General features: G+C 51.5%; 3 protein-coding genes across 7 annotated transcripts in view; 1 reads left to right on the forward strand and 2 right to left on the reverse strand.

The window, feature by feature from the left end:
• The first annotated feature begins 666 nt into the window (after nucleotides 1-666).
• Nucleotides 667-4,708, forward strand: slc35b4 (solute carrier family 35 member B4). Its single transcript, XM_072709297.1, has 10 exons — nucleotides 667-916; nucleotides 1,281-1,390; nucleotides 1,534-1,636; nucleotides 1,717-1,766; nucleotides 2,047-2,128; nucleotides 2,403-2,463; nucleotides 2,739-2,848; nucleotides 3,291-3,366; nucleotides 3,498-3,573; nucleotides 3,895-4,708. The coding sequence occupies exons 1-10, from the start codon at nucleotides 836-838 to the stop codon at nucleotides 4,142-4,144; spliced, it is 999 nt and encodes a 332-aa protein (XP_072565398.1). The 5' UTR covers nucleotides 667-835; the 3' UTR covers nucleotides 4,145-4,708.
• Nucleotides 4,709-5,437: 729 nt separating this feature from the next.
• lrguk (leucine-rich repeats and guanylate kinase domain containing) lies at nucleotides 5,438-14,145 on the reverse strand. 5 transcript variants are annotated; one of them, XM_023831134.2, is made up of 20 exons: nucleotides 13,465-14,145; nucleotides 13,090-13,185; nucleotides 12,707-12,791; nucleotides 12,395-12,495; nucleotides 12,030-12,111; nucleotides 11,767-11,891; nucleotides 10,416-10,559; nucleotides 10,133-10,213; nucleotides 9,935-10,021; nucleotides 9,708-9,814; nucleotides 9,467-9,586; nucleotides 8,669-8,765; nucleotides 8,383-8,496; nucleotides 7,926-8,127; nucleotides 7,731-7,832; nucleotides 7,553-7,647; nucleotides 6,898-6,986; nucleotides 6,583-6,651; nucleotides 5,880-6,004; nucleotides 5,438-5,718 (listed from the first exon to the last, which is right to left on the reverse strand). In XM_023831134.2, the coding sequence occupies exons 1-20, from the start codon at nucleotides 13,609-13,611 to the stop codon at nucleotides 5,597-5,599; spliced, it is 2,190 nt and encodes a 729-aa protein (XP_023686902.2). In that variant the 5' UTR covers nucleotides 13,612-14,145; the 3' UTR covers nucleotides 5,438-5,596. The 5 variants fall into 5 exon arrangements, with proteins under 5 accessions (XP_023686902.2, XP_023686901.2, XP_023686900.2 ...); XM_023831133.2 differs by having other exon boundaries at nucleotides 12,707-12,788; nucleotides 13,090-13,188; XM_023831132.2 differs by having other exon boundaries at nucleotides 13,090-13,188.
• A 113-nt stretch (nucleotides 14,146-14,258) lies between these two features.
• exoc4 (exocyst complex component 4) overlaps nucleotides 14,259-17,618 on the reverse strand; it is a 60,116-nt gene continuing 56,756 nt past the window's right edge. The window contains exon 18 of the mRNA XM_023831131.2: nucleotides 14,259-15,753. Within this exon, the coding sequence (XP_023686899.1) occupies nucleotides 15,516-15,753 (238 nt within the window). The 3' untranslated portion in view covers nucleotides 14,259-15,515. The remainder of the gene's footprint in view (nucleotides 15,754-17,618) is intronic.

Genomic DNA, 17,618 nt, shown 5'->3' on the forward strand with positions numbered 1-17,618 from the left:
AACCCTCCGAGGCTTTCGAGTCTATTCAAGCCCAAATTGCAGCATTACAGCGAGAGCAACAAATATTATTAACTATATAAACGACAGTGATGCCAAATATAGTTTTAATTGCTTCTTTGAAGAGACAGCTCTCGCTTCTGCTAATTAAGTAGTTCACATATTTATCGATACAAAAATCTGTCTGTAAAATTTGGTACTTTTTTAACCTAAAATATGCAGCAATGTCAACATTATAAAAATAAATGCTGTTTAATGTTGAACTGGGAAGGTACGTAACACATTTTAAATAAAAATGACAAATGGTCAAGGGGAATGGATTTAGTCTAATTATGTAACCGACCTTATTTGTATACTTTTACATTTACTAAAGCTTTATATTATTTTAAATACACTAACAGCCAAATTATTAGGATATGTTTAGACCAAATTGGACTGAGACACAAACCACCTTGCTCGCATTTTCTTCAGGATCCGGGTAGCTAAATTACCAGCGACCTCTTTACTTATCGGGAACGTCTTTTGAACTACTAATACCATTTCACCTAAAAAGTAATGAATTTTAGCTCACTTCCTTTCATTATTACTGGGAGTTGTAGTTCAACCTCATTCACTTGTTCGCTAAATCCATGATTTTACACATCTGTAAGACATCATTACCCAGAAGTCCTCACGTTAAACCAGGAAACGCCATAAGCCGGTAGACGTGTCATACGGCTGTTTTGCTTTTTTAAACATATTTTACAGTTTGATGTAAACGTCACTATGCTAGTTACGCGTTTATCGATGCCTTGATTTGTAATAACTTTGCAAAAATAGGCTGCCATTAATACCAACAATGAATACAATATTTGCGATCAGCCTTGTATTCATTGGTTGCTGCAGTAACGTTGTGTTTCTGGAACTTTTAGTAAGGCAAGTTGATCTCAGTTTCGTTTCATTTATGCAGTACGCAGACCTTTTTATTACATCGTTAAGTGCGTTATTGTGCTGTTACATTTACTTGATTAAGAGATCAGTTTACATGCCCCGGGACATGTTTTAACGTGTGTGGCATCTCTGGATTAAGGTTACATGCATGACTGGGGTTTGCGAATTTTTTTTAATTGTACCGTTCGCAATGATTTTGCGTGGTTGATGTTAATAATACAGCAGTAATTGTTGGGCATTACAAAACTCCTCTCATCCAGAGAGAACTTTTCATAGGTAGATGGATCTATTAAGGCAATTTGCACGTCGGGCAGACATTTCTAATGTGTACATGCACATTTTGCTTCAGGGAGTATCCAGGTTCTGGGAATATTATCACATTCTCACAATTTGCCTTCATTGCACTTGAGGGGTTTCTCTTCGAAACCAATTTCGGAAGGAAAAAGCCCGCTATTCCCATCAGGTACCGCTTAACCGCTCACTTGGGTCCATTCGTTTAATTCATCATGTATTATCAAAAGAAATAAAGAAGCTTGAGTTTTAAGCATGATAAGTGTACTGGGACATAAGTCTGATGATCTCGACCCATTGACTTTTGAACTGTAGGAACTACTTGATCATGGTGGCAATGTTTTTCACCGTGAGTGTGATCAATAACTACGCTCTCAATTTCAACATCGCCATGCCGCTGCACATGATCTTCCGATCAGTAAGTGCAGTTTAATGCGTCGGAACTGCCTTCCCTCACAGTCTATGACGACTAATGTAATTTATGTTTTATTTCAACAGGGATCACTGATAGCAAATATGATTCTGGGTGTAATCATACTGAAGAAAAGGTACTAAGCATTTCCCCCTTGTTAAGTGAATTGTAATTGTAACTGCATGTGGTATGATTACTATGAGGTTTTTGCAAAGGTTCTTAAGGAATAAAAAAAAAAAAACTGACATTTTGCAGTGTTAAAATTACAGTTTGCACTATGACTTAGTGGAGCAGGACACCAGCCTCTGACTGAAGAGCCAGTGTAATCCTCGTATTTATCAGGAAGTTTATGTGCATGTCATGTGACCCGCCAGGATGAAATACAAAGCCTTTGATGTAAGTGTTTGTCTCTGCAGGTACTCTAAAAGTAAATACATGTCCATTGCACTAGTCTCCTTGGGGATCTTCATCTGTACTATCATGTCTGCCAAGCAAGTGGTAAGTTCTTTCAAAGCGTGAGAATGAACATTAATGACCTTGTCAGCTCTGTTAATGCCATGATTGCCTACAAAGAGGTTCTGTCTGAAAGGCTGCTTGCACAGAACTTCAAGAGCTTTTCTTGCAGGTCAGGTTAAATGAGACTCTGTCTTAGAGCTTTTCCAACGTGGAACTGTGTGCTAGTCTCATAGGGCACAGTTATTCCCACCTAATCTGAAATCTGTTGAAAAATACCACTGGACTGTGGACTGTCACAGTGACTCTTGTCCTACAGAGCTTGGACCGGGCAGGTTCTGAAGACCATGGTCTCTACGTCTTCCTGCACTGGTTTCTTGGTAATTCTATGTGTTCTATCCAGCATGACATGAAATCTTACAATAACTAGGGGCAGTAAGAAATCTTTTATTTTTTAACAGTCAAGGTTAGACATAACTGGCCTTTGGGGTATAACCTGCTACGATGCTTGGAGGTGTTCGGGTCCAAGTTGAACCATGATATTGAGGATTCCCTTTCAAAGTTTCTGTTCTTTAAAGATGCTCCCTGGCTGCACACTCATGCTATTAACTATTGATTACTGATTGACTATTAATTATTGATTGTTATTCTTTAGGTATCGCTATGCTGACCTTTGCCCTGCTTATGTCTGCAAGAATGGGGATTTTTCAGGAGACTCTGTACCAGGAGTATGGGAAGCACTCCAAAGAGGCCTTGTTTTACAACGTAAGCTTCACCACTCAGCCGTCAGACCTCTGCATGCCATAAACCGCTCAGTCCAGGCAGCTCAGCGAAGCCGGCGCATCCGTACAGGAACCTGAGCTGGTGCTTGGCTCTGTTCATAAATCCACACCCCACTCTCCTGCCTGTTTGTATCACCTCTCATAAACGGCAGGCTTTAAAATTGAATGATGTATCTGTTCGAGAGGACCTCTTTGTTAAATAACGTCGGCAGTTTAAAGAAACAAGCTCAGCCCCAAAGCGTCGGCTCATTAAACGCGCAGAGACGGCGTGCCTGAGTTATGGCGCCTTTTAATATATGAAATGACATCACGTGGTGGCCATGAGGCATCGTGCTGTCCGCCTCTGGTCATTTTGATGGCCTCTGGCTGCTCCCGCCTGACGTGTGACCTCACCATCTGTCCTCCTCCTCCTCCTCTCATTCCAGCACTGCCTGCCACTCCCTGGGTTTCTGCTCTTTGCACCAAACATCTACAACCACTACGTGCTCTTCAGCCAGAGCGGTGCGCTACACCCGCCTACCTCCGCCATCACTCACCTTAGCTGACCAGTCACCCATCATCTCTGGGCCTCAGCCATCCTGATTGGGCAGCAGCTCCACACGGGAGGCTAAATAAGGTGGTTTCTCTTCTAGCTCCGGTTGACATTCTGGGACTTGGGATGCCAGTGCCAGTCATGTGGGTTTACCTGCTGTTCAACGTTGTCACACAGTATCCTTAATCCTGGTCTGAGAGGGGTTGGCTGTGTTGCTTTTATCTTCTAAGCACTAACTTCCTGTTTACAGCACGTATCAGGGATTTCAGTGTATCCAGTGCTGGAAGTCTGCAGTGCAGGATGCTGGCCAGTGAGCGGTGGTTGTCAGGCAGTGTGTGGATTTTTGATTAATCGCTGTTTTGATTGATTGACGTCTGTCTCTTACGTTTTGGCGGGATGATCGGAAAGGCGTAATGAGCCTCGCCACCCGGCCGTCACCCTGAAACTAGCACGCCGCACCCTCACACTGCACCATTGACCTGATCTGCCCCTCCCAGATACGTGTGTATCCGGGGCGTGTTCATCCTGACCACGGAGTGCACGTCACTCACTGTCACCCTGGTGGTGACGCTGCGCAAGTTTATCAGCCTCATCTTCTCCATCCTCTACTTCCACAACCCCTTCACCACCTGGCACTGGCTGGGCACCGCCGTCGTCTTCCTGGGCACATTGCTCTACACGGAGGTGTTGACCAGTGCTTGGAGCGCCCTCCGCAGGCCGAAGAAGGAATTGAAGAAGGCGGAGTGACCACAGCCCTCAGCAACCTGCTTCTCCGTGTCGCACTGGCTCATTTGTTCACACCAAGATGAATCACAAATAAATGGGACATTTTATTTTTTCATTACTGTATTAGTGTAGGAAAACCTACAAGATGAACACCTTCACCCGCCCCCCCCCAACTTAACGCTGTTCACTGATAGGAACCTTCATGTCTGTAACTGTTCACACGGTGTAGTCAGATGTTGCCCCCGAGACCAGTGCACCCAGCAAAACCGGTGTTCCCAGTTAGGATACCATTACGGGACCATGTAGCTGCCCAGTTGAACATCATAGATGTATGTGATGATGATGTTCTTCAGCACTTGAAGGAGGAGCACAGGGCCTCTTAAGCTTGAACCGCAGGCTGCCAAGGGCTGGTTTATCCTCCTGATGCAGCTCCACTCGTGAGCTTCTGTCTCCTCCACCTCAGGTTTTATTCCTTGTTTTTGTTTTTTTTTTTGTGCGAAACCTTGTGCTTCTGTCTGCTGTGCTTTAGGATTTCTGTGTAAACAGCAGCAACTGTAAGCGCTGTGATTAAAGCCTGAAGCTGGACAGGGCCGCGCCTCCTTCTTTCCGGAGCTCGGCCCGGACCGGACCGCATGGGGGCCTCCTCACGGCCGGCTGGTCCGCGGGGATCTTCTCAGAGGCGGACGGTTTGCCAAGCAAACAGCGCGTCCTTGGGAAGGGACGTCCCTGCTGATTCTGGCATTTATGCACAGAAGGTTTCGTGACGAATATCTCCGCACTTTGGCAGGGTGAGGCGAACAGCGTCCATCGTGATGTTTGTTTGCAGTATGCAGAAATGTTTCAGTGGCCAGATTGAATCTAGTTTTTCAGCAAACGTAACTGTGCAGGATATAGGCTCTGGGCCACTAGTATAACTGGATCGAGTGGCATACAGCAAGTGAGCTGAACTTAAGGGCAGTTAGGACCATCCTGGTGCACAGTATCCCCTGCAGGATGCAGTGTGTTTATCTGCTGGATCAGCTGAACTGAATTGAACGTACATTAATTTACCTGCTGAAGTGATCAGACGTCGAGTATCTGCAAATGGGGCCAACGGAAGCGAGGGGCACCCCCTCTGGCCAAGCTGTGTGGGGATACGGTGCCCCACTCTGCGGACAGGGGCAGCTGCAGCATGCTCCCCCTGCTGGCTATGAAGGAGCAGGTCCGTGTTTCCATAATTGCTGAGGGTCATGTTTTAAGGTCTTTGATTGAATATAGCAGAGCGAACACAAGCCATGATCCTAAAGGCAACATGTCACTACAGAACACAATAAATGATGTTCTATTACCATTTATTACTATAGATTATGAGTATCATACATATACCATTTCATGGCAGGGGAAAGTAAAACAGTCCTACACAGTGTACTACGGCTGATGCAGCATGAGTAACATTAAACACGATACACGCTACTCAAAGCTCTCCCAGCCTGTTCACGGCTCTGAGGTCCTGCGTCCTGATGGGATGGGGGGCAGGATGGGTTTGGCATCTGCCCCGGGCCGGGATGAGGAGCCTCGGGATGCCAACTGGCTCCTGTCTGGAGTGGTGGTGGGGTCTGTGGGGGGAGGGGTGGGACAGATCACAAGAGGGACACATCACCGCTCACGGGAGCCTCAGCAGGTATGGACGGAGACGGGAGAAGGTCGTCCTGTGGGTGGGGGGGTTGCGATACGTGGAAGCTGGCCGATGCAGAGACCCGTATCCCGTATTTCTCACCTGCCGGCTGCTCTGGGTCCTGCCCCAGACCACCTGGGGGCTCCGGCCCGTCATACATGTCCTCCAGAGAGGCCCGGGCCAAGGAGAGCGTGGACAGGCCAGAGCTGGGGCGGGATTCCGGGGAGCTGGGGAGCCAGGAGAGAGAGACACCCCTGTCAAACATCTGACAGTCCCCCCAGCGATGAGCTGTGATCAGGAACACAAACACTGCCCCCCACGCCATAACCGACCCAGTGCGGCACGCGCGCAACAGATGGCTGCTTTCATTTTTAACCTCAGAAAATGACCCCCCAGGATATGAATGCTATGGGGGTTCTTTCCTCAGCCTTTATTAGTTTAATTGAATCCCACAGTTATACCCGTGACATTGATAAGGCCCACAATGGCTTATTGCAGAGAGTGGCACTGATGCTAACGGACATGCTAATGGTAACGCTAAACCAATGTTAACGTTAACGATAAGTAATAACAGCCTGGAATGGCTCATCGCAGAGCCCCATGATAATGGTAAACGCTATGCTAACATTAACCCTAAGCAATTGCAGGGCAGAATGGGTCATCGTGGACAGCAGTTATTTATGCTAACTGTCGTGCTAAAAGGTAAAGCAAAACAATGACAGCTGCTAGTGGCTGCAGAGGGAAGCGCTATGAGCAGATCGTGGAGGGAGATCGTAATGTCAGGGAGAGCAGGAGAGGCACAAACCTGTTCTCCCTGTGTTCTTGCTGGTAAGGGCTGACAGCCCTGGCCCCCCCCGGGGCTGTGACAGGGGACCTATGTCAGAGGGACAGTACATACATGTCGTACGTGTAGGTGAGATGCACACATGTCACACACAGAGGACATGGCTCTGGCAGAAGGTGTCACTGATTCCTACATCCTCCAGGAGACAGAACCTTCCACGTGGTGAGAGATGGGCTCGGATTTCCGGTGTCCGGGGCTGGAGCTCCGGAGGAGCACAGATCCCTAAAGCACTGGCCCTGAGCCATGTGGAGGTGTGGGGGGTGCAGGTGGACGTACCTGCTGAAGAGCTGGGTGTAAGCGGCCGCACTCTGGCCCGCGACAGCCTCCCTCGCTAACTGCCTACGCCTCTGCAGGGCGGCTGTTTCCTGCAGGGCAGAGATAGCGAGCCGACACATGTAGCACACTATGGACAAATGGAACGGAACCCTTAGCGCCTGGCTCCCCCTCCATGTGCACCGTTCACCTGGAGGGTCTGATCTTCCTGACCAGTGAAAGCCCTCTGATCTCAGACACCACCCCAAGTCTGACTGTTGCTTCAGGGCGTCCCATTGCCTCTCCTTGAGCGCACCCCCCCCCCCCTCCTCTGCACTGCAGTGGAAGCTCACGCATCCTTCTCGAGATTTCACTCTCAGGCTCTCTCCAGGCTCCCCGCTTGATGCCGATTCTCCGAGCCACGCCTTTCCATTGCAGGAGTGTTTACTGCCTTTCATGGTTCTGGCAGGTGCAGATCTCTGCCCCCTTAACAAACACCAACGCCCCCACTCAAGAACTGAGCTGTCCCAAGATACTGCCTGTTAAAGAAGAGGTTTACCCTGTCCACCATGTTCATACTGTGGTTTACCTCCTCCTGAGTGTTGGGGAAGCTCTCTGCATTTGCCCTCAGACTCACTAACGGGTAAACAGGCAAACTACATCCCGGCTTCTCACTCACGGTGGAGGTCGTCTGTGGCACCATCCTGGCCTCGACTTTGTTGCCGAAGACTCTGTTATCGCGGTCTCTTTCTTTCTCGGCCGCCAGCGAGTCACCTGTCACACAGAAGACACCGCCACTGCCACCAGTGCACCACACACACACACACACACACAGACACACACACGCCGGCACGCACCCGCACTGGTGGCAGGCGTGGATTTTCCTGCCATCTGCTCATCCAAGCCCAGATAATCCCGCACCACCTGACTAAGCATCGTGTACGCCTCCCGGAGGTCATCTGCAGAAACACACTCCAGTCACTGACTGACAGTGAATAAGAAGAGAACTCAGAGTAAGCAGTTTGAGCTGGAGGGGGCACCGCCACGCTCACCGCAGGGGATGACGTTGTCGAAATAGCCAGGCTGCCTCCTGTTGACAGTGACGTAGAGAGCAACACGAGCCACGGCGGTCTGCACCTGGGCATGGCTGTAAAGGCCACGCTGACGTAGGCGGCAGGCATAGGCCTCCAGGTCTGTGGGCACAAGCAGCACGTAGCGAGGCTCCAGGCGGCTCATCTTCAGGCTGCGCACCCCCTGTCAGAAAACACACCCCCCCCCCCAATTCAATTAACACTGGAATCCCCTCAGTTATTGTCCCCCCTCCCACCCACCCGTGCCCTCAGATATTGTGGGAAGGCAGGGCTAAAACGCTATAAACACAGATAGATGACCCATGAGGTGAAGGGCTGCAGGAAGTTAAGGGCCAGTGCCTCTCCTTGCGGCCCAGTTGTAGCAGCTTTTCTCTGGGCGCCTGAGTAAGACAGCAGGCTGTCTGAAGCGGGGCCTTGCCTCCAGCTCCATGTGCACACAGCAGGCAAGGCCGTCCTGGGCTGCCGCCTCGATGGCATCCCACGACAGGCCATAGTGGTGCTCCCTGTATTGGATCGTCTCGATGAACTTTCCCTGTAAGAGACGGAGACAGAAGGTCAACAGCAAAAAGGTCTTTAGAAGGTCATGTGGTTCTTACAAAAACAAGACATGGACCCTCTGACCCCTCTCAGAGCTTGGGGGTCAGGTCTGTGTCCGTGTCTAAGGAGGACGGCGGTTCCTCTGCTAGAACCTCCCTCAGACACACCATGTGAGTCATGCGCTGGAACTCCTCCTCAGAGGCAAAGTGATAATCACAGCCGTCGACCTCCCCGAAATATGGGCTCCGGGTGGTGTGGCAGGTCCTGGAGTGACAGAGACACAGAGAGCAGGTTTGTGAACACAATGGACAGGGTATGAACTCGGTGGACGGGGTAAACCGGCGCATGAACAAGGTGGACGGGGTAAACCGTCGCATGAACAAGGTGGACGGGGTAAACCGTCGCATGAACAAGGTGGACGGGGTAAACCGGCGCATGAACAAGGTGGACGGGGTAAACCGTCGCATGAACTCGGTGGATGGGGTAAACCGGCGCATGAACAAGGTGGACGGGTTAAACCGGCGCATGAACAAGGTGGATGGGGTAAACCGTCGCATGAACTCGGTGGACGGGGTAAACCGTCGCATGAACTCGGTGGATGGGGTAAACCGGCGCATGAACAAGGTGGACGGGGTAAACCGCCGCATGAACACGGTGGACGGGGTAAACCGGCGCATGAACTCGGTGGACGGGGTAAACCGGCGCATGAACTCGGTGGACGGGGTAAACCGGCGCATGAACTCGGTGGACGGGGTAAACCGTCGCATGAACTCGGTGGATGGGGTAAACCGGCGCATGAACTCGGTGGACGGGGTAAACCGCCGCATGAACACGGTGGACGGGGTAAACCGGCGCATGAACACAGTAGACACACTGTGGATATTGTGGTTATGCAGTAACTCAGATAAAATGTTGGTTAAAAACCTTGGTTGGAAACAAAATGGCTGAACCAGGAGTCGACTCACCCATAGGCAAAGAAGTCAGCAAAGTGCTGGCAGAGCTTGTGGGCCAGTTCCCGCTTCCCACAGGCCTGGGGTCCTGTGAGCACCAGCATGGGGTAGGGGGTGTCCAGCCCAGGCAGCGTGCTGGAACAGAGCCAGGGATCATGCCAGGTCCAAACATGCATTTGCACTGGATGTGTGGATTGTGGTTGAGGCTGTGAGCCCAACCCGGTCACCATGAGGGATGGTATGGACATGCTGGTACCTGTTAAGCAGAACCTGCGGCTGCATCAGGTGGTACATCAGGTGCACCATGTGATCCTTGGCTGCAACCACCTCAGCGGGGGGGTCAAACTTGTTCATGGCAGAAACCTGCAGACAGTACAGCTGGTCGATGAGAAGGGCGTGTCTGTGTTTCCACCAATCAGCTCGGTCAGGGCTCAGAGTGACCAATTGGCTAGTCAGGACCTGGGGCAACCAATCAGCACTCACCTTCTCCTCCACAGTCACCTCCTTTTGGTCCAAGGTGGTTAACCTCTGCAGGAAGAAGGTGACGGCCAGGCGGTAGTCGGGCTGATCCTGCAGAAGCAAGATCATGACGGCGGCGTCAAAGCACCTCACCCAGTTTGGGGAATGTTTATTTCTAAAAGGTCACGGCCTAAAAGCTTTAAGAGCAGCATTTCATGTTACCTGTACCGGGTTCTCCTGCAGATTGAGCACCCGTAGTAAGGGCAGGTCGTGAAGGTGACAGGCCTCCTTAATTTCACGCACCTGTCCCCCCAGGGAGGGAGAAGAACCACACTGTGCTTACGGACTGCAAACACGCACTTGTGCTCTATAACCCTCCTGTTTTCCCAAACAAGACACTGTGGCAATTCTGCCCACATGAAGCCATTACCCATAAGTGGAGATTTTTTAATCAGACTTGGGGGCTAACATAACAGTTAAGGGGGAAGTTAGGGGGGGTTGGTACCAGGTTCCCCTCCAGGTTGATCACTCCCAGGTAGTCCAGATTCTGGAGTCCAGAGAGAGACTGGATCCTGTTGTAGGACAGGTCCAATGTCTGCAGGGCCCGGAGGCAGTCCATGTTCTCTACTCTCTGGATCTGATTGGCCTTCTGTACAGAAACACACACAGAGAATGACACGGTTTGAGGAATGAAGGTTAATGTCATCTCCTGCATATGCATGAGGCTGCGAAAGCGCAGGTGAGTCTCTGACAGACGGGCAGGGCTGACAGCTCAGGACTGATGACTGTGGGGAGCCAGCAAAGCTCACCCCCCCGCCCCCTGGGATCCGCTAACCTTACCACCCCTCACACACTGTGGACCCGAGGCCCCACCCCCAGGGCCTGGCTCCACCCACCCCTGCCCAGTGTCATGCCGCGCAGCAAGCTGCCGCCAGCTAGGGGAGGGAGCATCCCACAGAGCGACAGTGTGGGGTGGGGGGTGGGGGGGGGGACAGGCTCACTCACACTCACAGTGGGGGGGGGGGGGTTGTGAAGAATCACTTTGATAAAGGACGGCAGGAGCAGTGGACATGGGGGGTGGGGGTAAGAGTGCAGTGTGTATGGGAGGGGTTTAGGGTTCGATGAGGATGTGTGGGATGGCCATGTGGCCCAGACCGTCAAGTGGCTTGGTGGGAATGTGCACAAGGCTGGTCTATCTGCGTGCCGCAGTGCCCGCATGGCCGCAGTGCCCGCATGGCCGCAGTGCCCGCATGGCCGCAGTGCATGGCCACTGGCGACCCCATGTCCCCAGCCTGTGGAAGACTGCCTGTATACAGCAAGGTGGCGCTGTCTGCAAACACACCGCATGTCTGCGTGCCAAACAGCACGGAAATCTCACCCAGGAGTGCAATTCCATCACTTAACTATGAATCTATGTCAAGTTTATACACCCTGAAAAACGTCAATATGAATTTGAAAACCTGAGAGCGAAAATGTCTGTGAAATAGATACTAAACAAATTTATTGTATCTCTTTCAAACAGACCAGCTGCATGTAATGATTTTTACTCCAGGAAACAGCCACTGAAACCTTTAAATCCTGATGCTTATGAACTGGGGATTATTCATTGGCATAAATGCTGTCTAAAATCTATACTGCTGTATTATTTGTATACCAAACAGAAAAATGCACAGAGTAATTCTACAGGATAATACTCAAATTACACAGTGGGATGTACCATCCACAGGCACTGCGGGGAGGACTGTGAGAAATGCATCGCAGAGACCTTGAAAGGAGATCTGGACAAGCGTGGTGGGAGGGGTGTGTGCAGGGACAATGCTACACGGAGAGATCACAGGGGGAGAACAGGAGCATACCAAAGAAACATCTCTGAGGGGCAGGCTGTTAAGACCTCGAGTGCTGTACAGCCTGTTATGGGCCAGGCTGAGGTGTGTGAGGCTCACACAGCGCTGGAGACCTCGGATCTCGCGGAAGTTATTGTCTGTTAGGGGGCAGGTTAAGATGAGCGTGGTCTGCTTTGTGCGAGAAGAACAATTAGAACATCGCGAGCCAACCCATTAAGACTAAGCAGGTCTGAGTCACAGCCGGTTCACATAAGAGAGACAATAAAGCAGGATACAGTCCAGGTTCAGTCTCCGGAGCGATGGATATGCTGACAGGTCTTTCATCTCCGACATGTGGTTGTGGGACAAGTTGACTTCCTGAAAAGCCGAAGGATGGCCTGTGAACACTTAAAGGTGTGACGGTCATCTCTGTCCCAAAGAAAGAGAGCATGGGACCATAGCCAAGGGACCTGCAAAGCTTCACACACATCCCGCTTAAGATTAAACACCCTCAGCCACTCTGACCCTGAGATTTCCACGGCGAGGCGGACAGCGTACCGGCCCAGGACGTCTGCGAGATGCACTTCACTTTCTGGCAGTATTTCCCCGAGCGGGGGAAGCCACGAAAGGCGCAGCTCACACAGTTTGCCAGTTTTCTTACCTCGAGGTTCCGCGGCGGCTGGAATCCAAAGAAGTTGGTGATGTCATTGTGAGAGGCGTCCAGCGTGATGAGGTGCGGCATGAAGCTGACGCAGGACAGATCTGTGAGTTGGAAAGTGGCAGGCGAGCTCTGTCAGGCAAGGGAGGACCCCCCCTCCCCCCATACTTCCGCAGTTTACTCCTGAAGGGCATTGGGGAGAATCTACCACATTAGTTAGTACTGGCAGCAGGTGTGGCTGCAGAAACTAGATGGATGCTGAGTTTCATCATCTATTTTTACTGTGTTTTCCAGGTAGATAGAGGGAAGTCCCACCTTTGATCTTGCTGAACGGCACTTCCAGGTTCTGGAGGTAAATGTATGAGCAGAGGGCAGATTTTCCTCTGGGACTCAGGCCCTGCTGGGGGACAGTCATGGTGCCAGTCACTCAGGGCCATGGACTGATGTCGATGAAGCAATCCTCACAGATTTGGGCCACGGTGTGACCTTGTGGGCTGCTGAAGCTCTGGTTTCATAATGCAGAGCATCTCTGGTGTCATAAATGGATAAACTGGAGATCTGGCGCCCCCAATGGGTTGGCTTACAAAAGCAAGACCGGTGAAGTCCAGTGTGGTCACTGGTGTGAATGCGTTTGGTTAAACCTACTGCTGACACACCCTCTCCAGTGCTGTTTGATTTGGACGGGAACCGCCCCTTACTGTTATGGACAGGGACCGGTACACGTGCTCCGCTGCCGTCACGGTCCCCAGGTCGGACAGGTGGTCTCCGATTTCATCTTCTCCTAATTCTCCTTCCTCCTCAAAGGTCCCAAAGATAACAGTTGAAATCAAATGGTGAAGGAGCAAGTACGCTGTAAGGGCTACAGCTACCATGCCCCCCCGAGAGGGAACCATGTTATACTTTAAGAAAAAGAAATCGTGGAAAGTAACTATTCAGTTTCCGAAAGTGCAGCAGATGCGAGTTGAGTTACAGCTAGAGTCGGAGCATATTAATCTCACCGACAGACAGGCACAACAGCAGTATAATTTACCATCAGCCTGGTTCACGGATCCATCATGATGTTAGCGAGATACCTTAATCTTTCCATCCTCCTCGTCCTCTCCGCCGGACGTGGGAGGCGCCACCACTACGTCCTGTGGCCTCGCACCTCCGGCCGGGAGCTCCGGAGCCGGCCGAGGATCAGTGACCACGGGCTGCGGGGCACACTCCGACACCGACATGTCCTTAATCCGCCTTACAGTGCCGTTAAGGCTACAGCTTCGGCGCTCCGGCGTCGTTTCCCATCGCCCGGCAACCGCGCTGAGGATTCTGGGATTTTTGCCCGGGAGGTGCGCTAGTTTTATTTTCTTATTTCATAGCGGTCTTTGAAGGAGAACGGGGGATGTAATATAGTTTGTATGTCCGATTTGTTCCGCATTCACGGTATCAGACGTTAATGCGCCGCGGATCGGATAATCCTCCGAGACTGTATTACTGCTGTGTGAAGGTCAAACAGAAGCGCCGGTTTCGACCGTGACAGTTGTGGTCTGCATTCCGAAAACCCCAGGATGGATTTATGTGTTCATACGTTATGGTTTTGCTTAAATAAACACCAGCAGCATGCAAACCCATGTGGCAGGTGGACCTGTGTAGGTGTAACACCGGACATGTGCATTGCACCCCAGGGGCGTCCGTCCGTCAGATCAACGGCTGTCAGCCTGGACCCCACCTGCCATGGTACCGCACTGTACACGTAATTTCCAGCACCATAAACCCGAAGGAAAACTGATGAAAACCGACATCTCCTTTAATCATAAAGACGAGCATATCAGTGTTATGTATACCGCTGGTAAACACATTAAATCAGTTAATGGCGCACACAAAAAGCGTCCCTTAATAGTTTAATATGCGTTGGAATACATCGGCAAATCACTCTTTCCTTTAACACGCTTCAAGGCAATTTTCTCATTTTGAAGTGAACAGAAAAAAAACTCCAGCAAATCCCTTTTAATATGTTACGGTCTCTTACAAAACATCCAGTACAATGCATCTGGCGGTCTAGTTGGCAATGAAGGAGATGGCAATTTTACATGAAATATAAGAAACAAGATTAGTGTAAAAATCGGGAGAGAAACACAACGCAGGAGTGAGAATAAGAGCAGGAGCTGACGATCGCTTGCTCTCTGCTCCCCGATCTGCTTCCAGTCCCTACATCATGAAGGCGCGCTGAGCTGAGCTCGCTAATGGCGTTCCTCTCCCCCACACACCCATCTCGCTGTCCAGTCCCAGCCTGCGCTGCATCACTGTAAGGGACACACGGGTCAGCAATTCTCAGCCCCAGTTCTCCCCCAATTCCAGGAATGCCAAAAGGAGAAATGAGAAGCCACTGTTCACAGATGCCTCTCCCTCCCGCTCAGCCCCACGCGCGTCCGCCGGCACCCACCCGGGATGATGGATTGTTCTGGTGAATTCCGCATCCTGCACTGTGAAGAATAGCCCCGCCCCCGTAGAGTGCTTTTCCACCCAACGATGGCCTAACATCACCACGGGGATGTGATTTATATGTTAATGTGACTTTTTTTTTATATATATATATATCTCTGTGCATCCGCCAGGCTGTTTAAAACAGAAGAATTAAAACCTGGGAAGCCGCTTTTGCGCAGTGAGAAAGCGAGCCGGATCGCCGATTTAAAAGGGCGGCTGCAGCCTGGTATCCGGCCCGCAGTGTCTCCTGGGTAAAGGTGATGCAGGATTGTGCGCCTGATTCAATCCCGAACCCAAAGCATGGTATCGGGGAGGGGAGGAGCCCAGACGCAGAACAGCTGCCTACACAAACCCAGGTTACCCGAGTGAGATTTTATTACCACCAGGAGACCTGAAATGTCCCGCAAGGTACCAGCCCAGGTCTAGATGGGATTTTTACTTGATCAGCGGTTTGACATAATTATGGGGGGGTGTAGTGAACTGAAAGCTTAATGGGTGCTTCAGCAGGTAAGAGCAGAACTGTGGTAGTGACCAGCTGTGCAGAGAACGTAGGGACCAGGTGCGTGTGTGCGTGTGGGGGGTAAGAGCACAAGACTGAGGCGGGGGGGGGGGACAGAAAGCTGGGGGCAGTCCTGCTGGGACTCTGTGTGAGCCGCTGCGGTCACACGGTGGTGATCTTCTTGTCCTTGGTGGCTTGCTTAATGGCGGCCTGCTCGCAGATGATCTCCTTCAGCCGCTGCATGCGCATGTTCTGCACGGTCTGGTCGCCTACGCCCGTCTGGCTCCGGTGCAGCACGCCCAGCGCGTTGATGTACTCCAGCTCCGTGTAGCGCACGCCCTGGTCCACCACCAGGTTCAGGAGCTCGTCGGCCGGGTTGTACAGCATCTCGTAGTACTGCCTGTGCGGGCGGGAGAGGGGGCAGGTTCTCAAGGGCGGCTCTGAGTGGGCGTCTCCACAGGCAGCCGCGGCTGCACATGCACACCCCACACACTCACTTCCTGCGACCTTCAGCTAGCGGCTTCAATGGAGCAGGACGGCGGAGGGATGACCGCGCAGACTGGAGATTAGCCATACCGGAGCCGACTGCGCAAAGCAGAGGAAGGGGCGATGAAGGAGATGGGACCACCTGCTCTGTGTGTCACCTGGGTGTCGATGGGGGGTGGGTAGGGGAGTAACACCCCCAAAAAGGCTGTGGGCGGAGTCTGGCTGCTCATGACATGCAATGCAGCCCATCGAGGCAAGAGCCGGAGACGACGATTCAGGTCTAACAAAAAAATCTCAATTTTATGTTTGATCTGAAAGTCACTGCGATTTAGACAAGGATTAAAAAAAATCCGACAAGAATATTGTAGGAAGACAATGAGACACAGAAAATGAGAGAGAGTCATGAAAGAGGAGTGAGAGTGACAGGCTGACGGCACCTCCTCCAATACAAGCTCATCTGTGTCAGCACCAGCACCCCCACACTGACCGGGCGGACCGGGGGGGGGGCTCTAGGGTTTGGGCATCTGTGGGGTGACACAGAGGACTCACTCCCCCCTCACAGGACGTCCGGAACAGTAGAGAGGTGCCAAACTCCTCATTAACCAAAGGCTTTTAAACTGTAACCCAACAGTGGAGGGTTGTTAGAGAGATGAACCCCCCCCCCCGACTACACCATTAAGATAAGATAATGAAGAGGCTGACGCGGCAGCGTGGGAGGGGGGGGGGTGGAGGGGCTGTCCGCTCCTGCTCAACGCTGCGTCCCATTAAATTTCAATTAGCCGCTTAGCACATGCAGGCCTCTGCTCCCGAGGAATGTGAAGCTAATTGATGATGCTTGTGGTGTTGGGGGGGGGGGGGGGCGCTCTGTAAAATGGAGGGAAAACAAAGGAAAACAGACTCGCGACTCACGGCGCTCGTGACCCCTGACACCCCTGACAGCCCATTCAGGAAAGCAGGCCATCCGCCGTCCTGCCCACGGCCACAGCACAGCATCGCAGCATCTCCCCCTCGCTTAGTCAGCCCCCTTCCAGCCCCCTCGCCCCTTCATGGCAAACGTGCCGTTTCTAAGCGGGTTTAATCTGGCGAATAAGGAACAAACCGCACGTCGCCAGGGGGCTCCCAGCACGGCCGGCCTGCGTGACGGCACAGAGAAGCCCCCCCCCCACCTCCACCCCACCTGCTGGGCCTGTTCTTGTCTGACTGGATTCACAGCCTCTACTCATCAATCAATGACACACACAGACAGTTGAAAACACACAACACAGGCAGGCAGCTGTGTCTGTATGCTAACATATAATGCACACGGAGTCTGAACACATATACACACACACACACATATACACACACACACACACACACACGGCTGGGGGACCGAGCAGCTTTGACATAATAGTAACAGAACCTTTTCTCTCTGCTGACCAGTCAAGGAGGCTGGTCAATCATGTGGCGGCCAGTAACGTTGTACAAACGTTTCAGCAATGCTGTCCCCACAGTTGAACAGAAAGGGCGCCGGGAAGTTCAACTGATTGATTTCCACAAAGCGAAGGCGCGAAAAGCGCGTTTCTACTGCGATCAATGTGAGCTCTGCTCCCCCACTGGGGTGAGTGGGCAAGAGAGAGAGGGAGAGAGAGAGAGAGAGAGAGAGAGAGAGAATGTGTGGGGGGGTGAAAGAAAATCTATACGGCTGCATGCTTAACTTCGCAAACTCGCACTATTACGGGGGAAGAAAATGCAAAATACTGCCAATAAAGTCATTGGAAGTGAAGGGGACTGAATAAA

Source organism: Paramormyrops kingsleyae, chromosome 1, assembly GCF_048594095.1.
Source record: "Paramormyrops kingsleyae isolate MSU_618 chromosome 1, PKINGS_0.4, whole genome shotgun sequence".
NCBI classification, from domain to species: domain Eukaryota; kingdom Metazoa; phylum Chordata; class Actinopteri; order Osteoglossiformes; family Mormyridae; genus Paramormyrops; species Paramormyrops kingsleyae.

What these genes read in the sequence shown, in the direction of transcription:
- slc35b4 (XM_072709297.1), top strand. Translation starts at nt 836, where the DNA reads ATGAATACAATATTTGCGATCAGCCTTGTATTCATTGGTTGCTGCAGT. An exon ending in AAGCCCGCTATTCCCATCAG is followed by an intron (nt 1,391 to 1,533) that starts GTACCGCTTAAC and finishes TTTGAACTGTAG; the next exon opens with GAACTACTTGATCATGGTGG. An exon ending in CTGTTCAACGTTGTCACACA is followed by an intron (nt 3,574 to 3,894) that starts GTATCCTTAATC and finishes TGCCCCTCCCAG; the next exon opens with ATACGTGTGTATCCGGGGCG.
- lrguk (XM_023831132.2), bottom strand. Translation starts at nt 13,611, where the DNA reads ATGTCGGTGTCGGAGTGTGCCCCGCAGCCCGTGGTCACTGATCCTCGG. An exon ending in CACGCCTGCCACCAGTGCGG is followed by an intron (nt 7,648 to 7,730) that starts GTGCGTGCCGGC and finishes TCTGTGTGACAG; the next exon opens with GTGACTCGCTGGCGGCCGAG. An exon ending in TGCCACAGACGACCTCCACC is followed by an intron (nt 6,987 to 7,552) that starts GTGAGTGAGAAG and finishes TCTGCCCTGCAG; the next exon opens with GAAACAGCCGCCCTGCAGAG.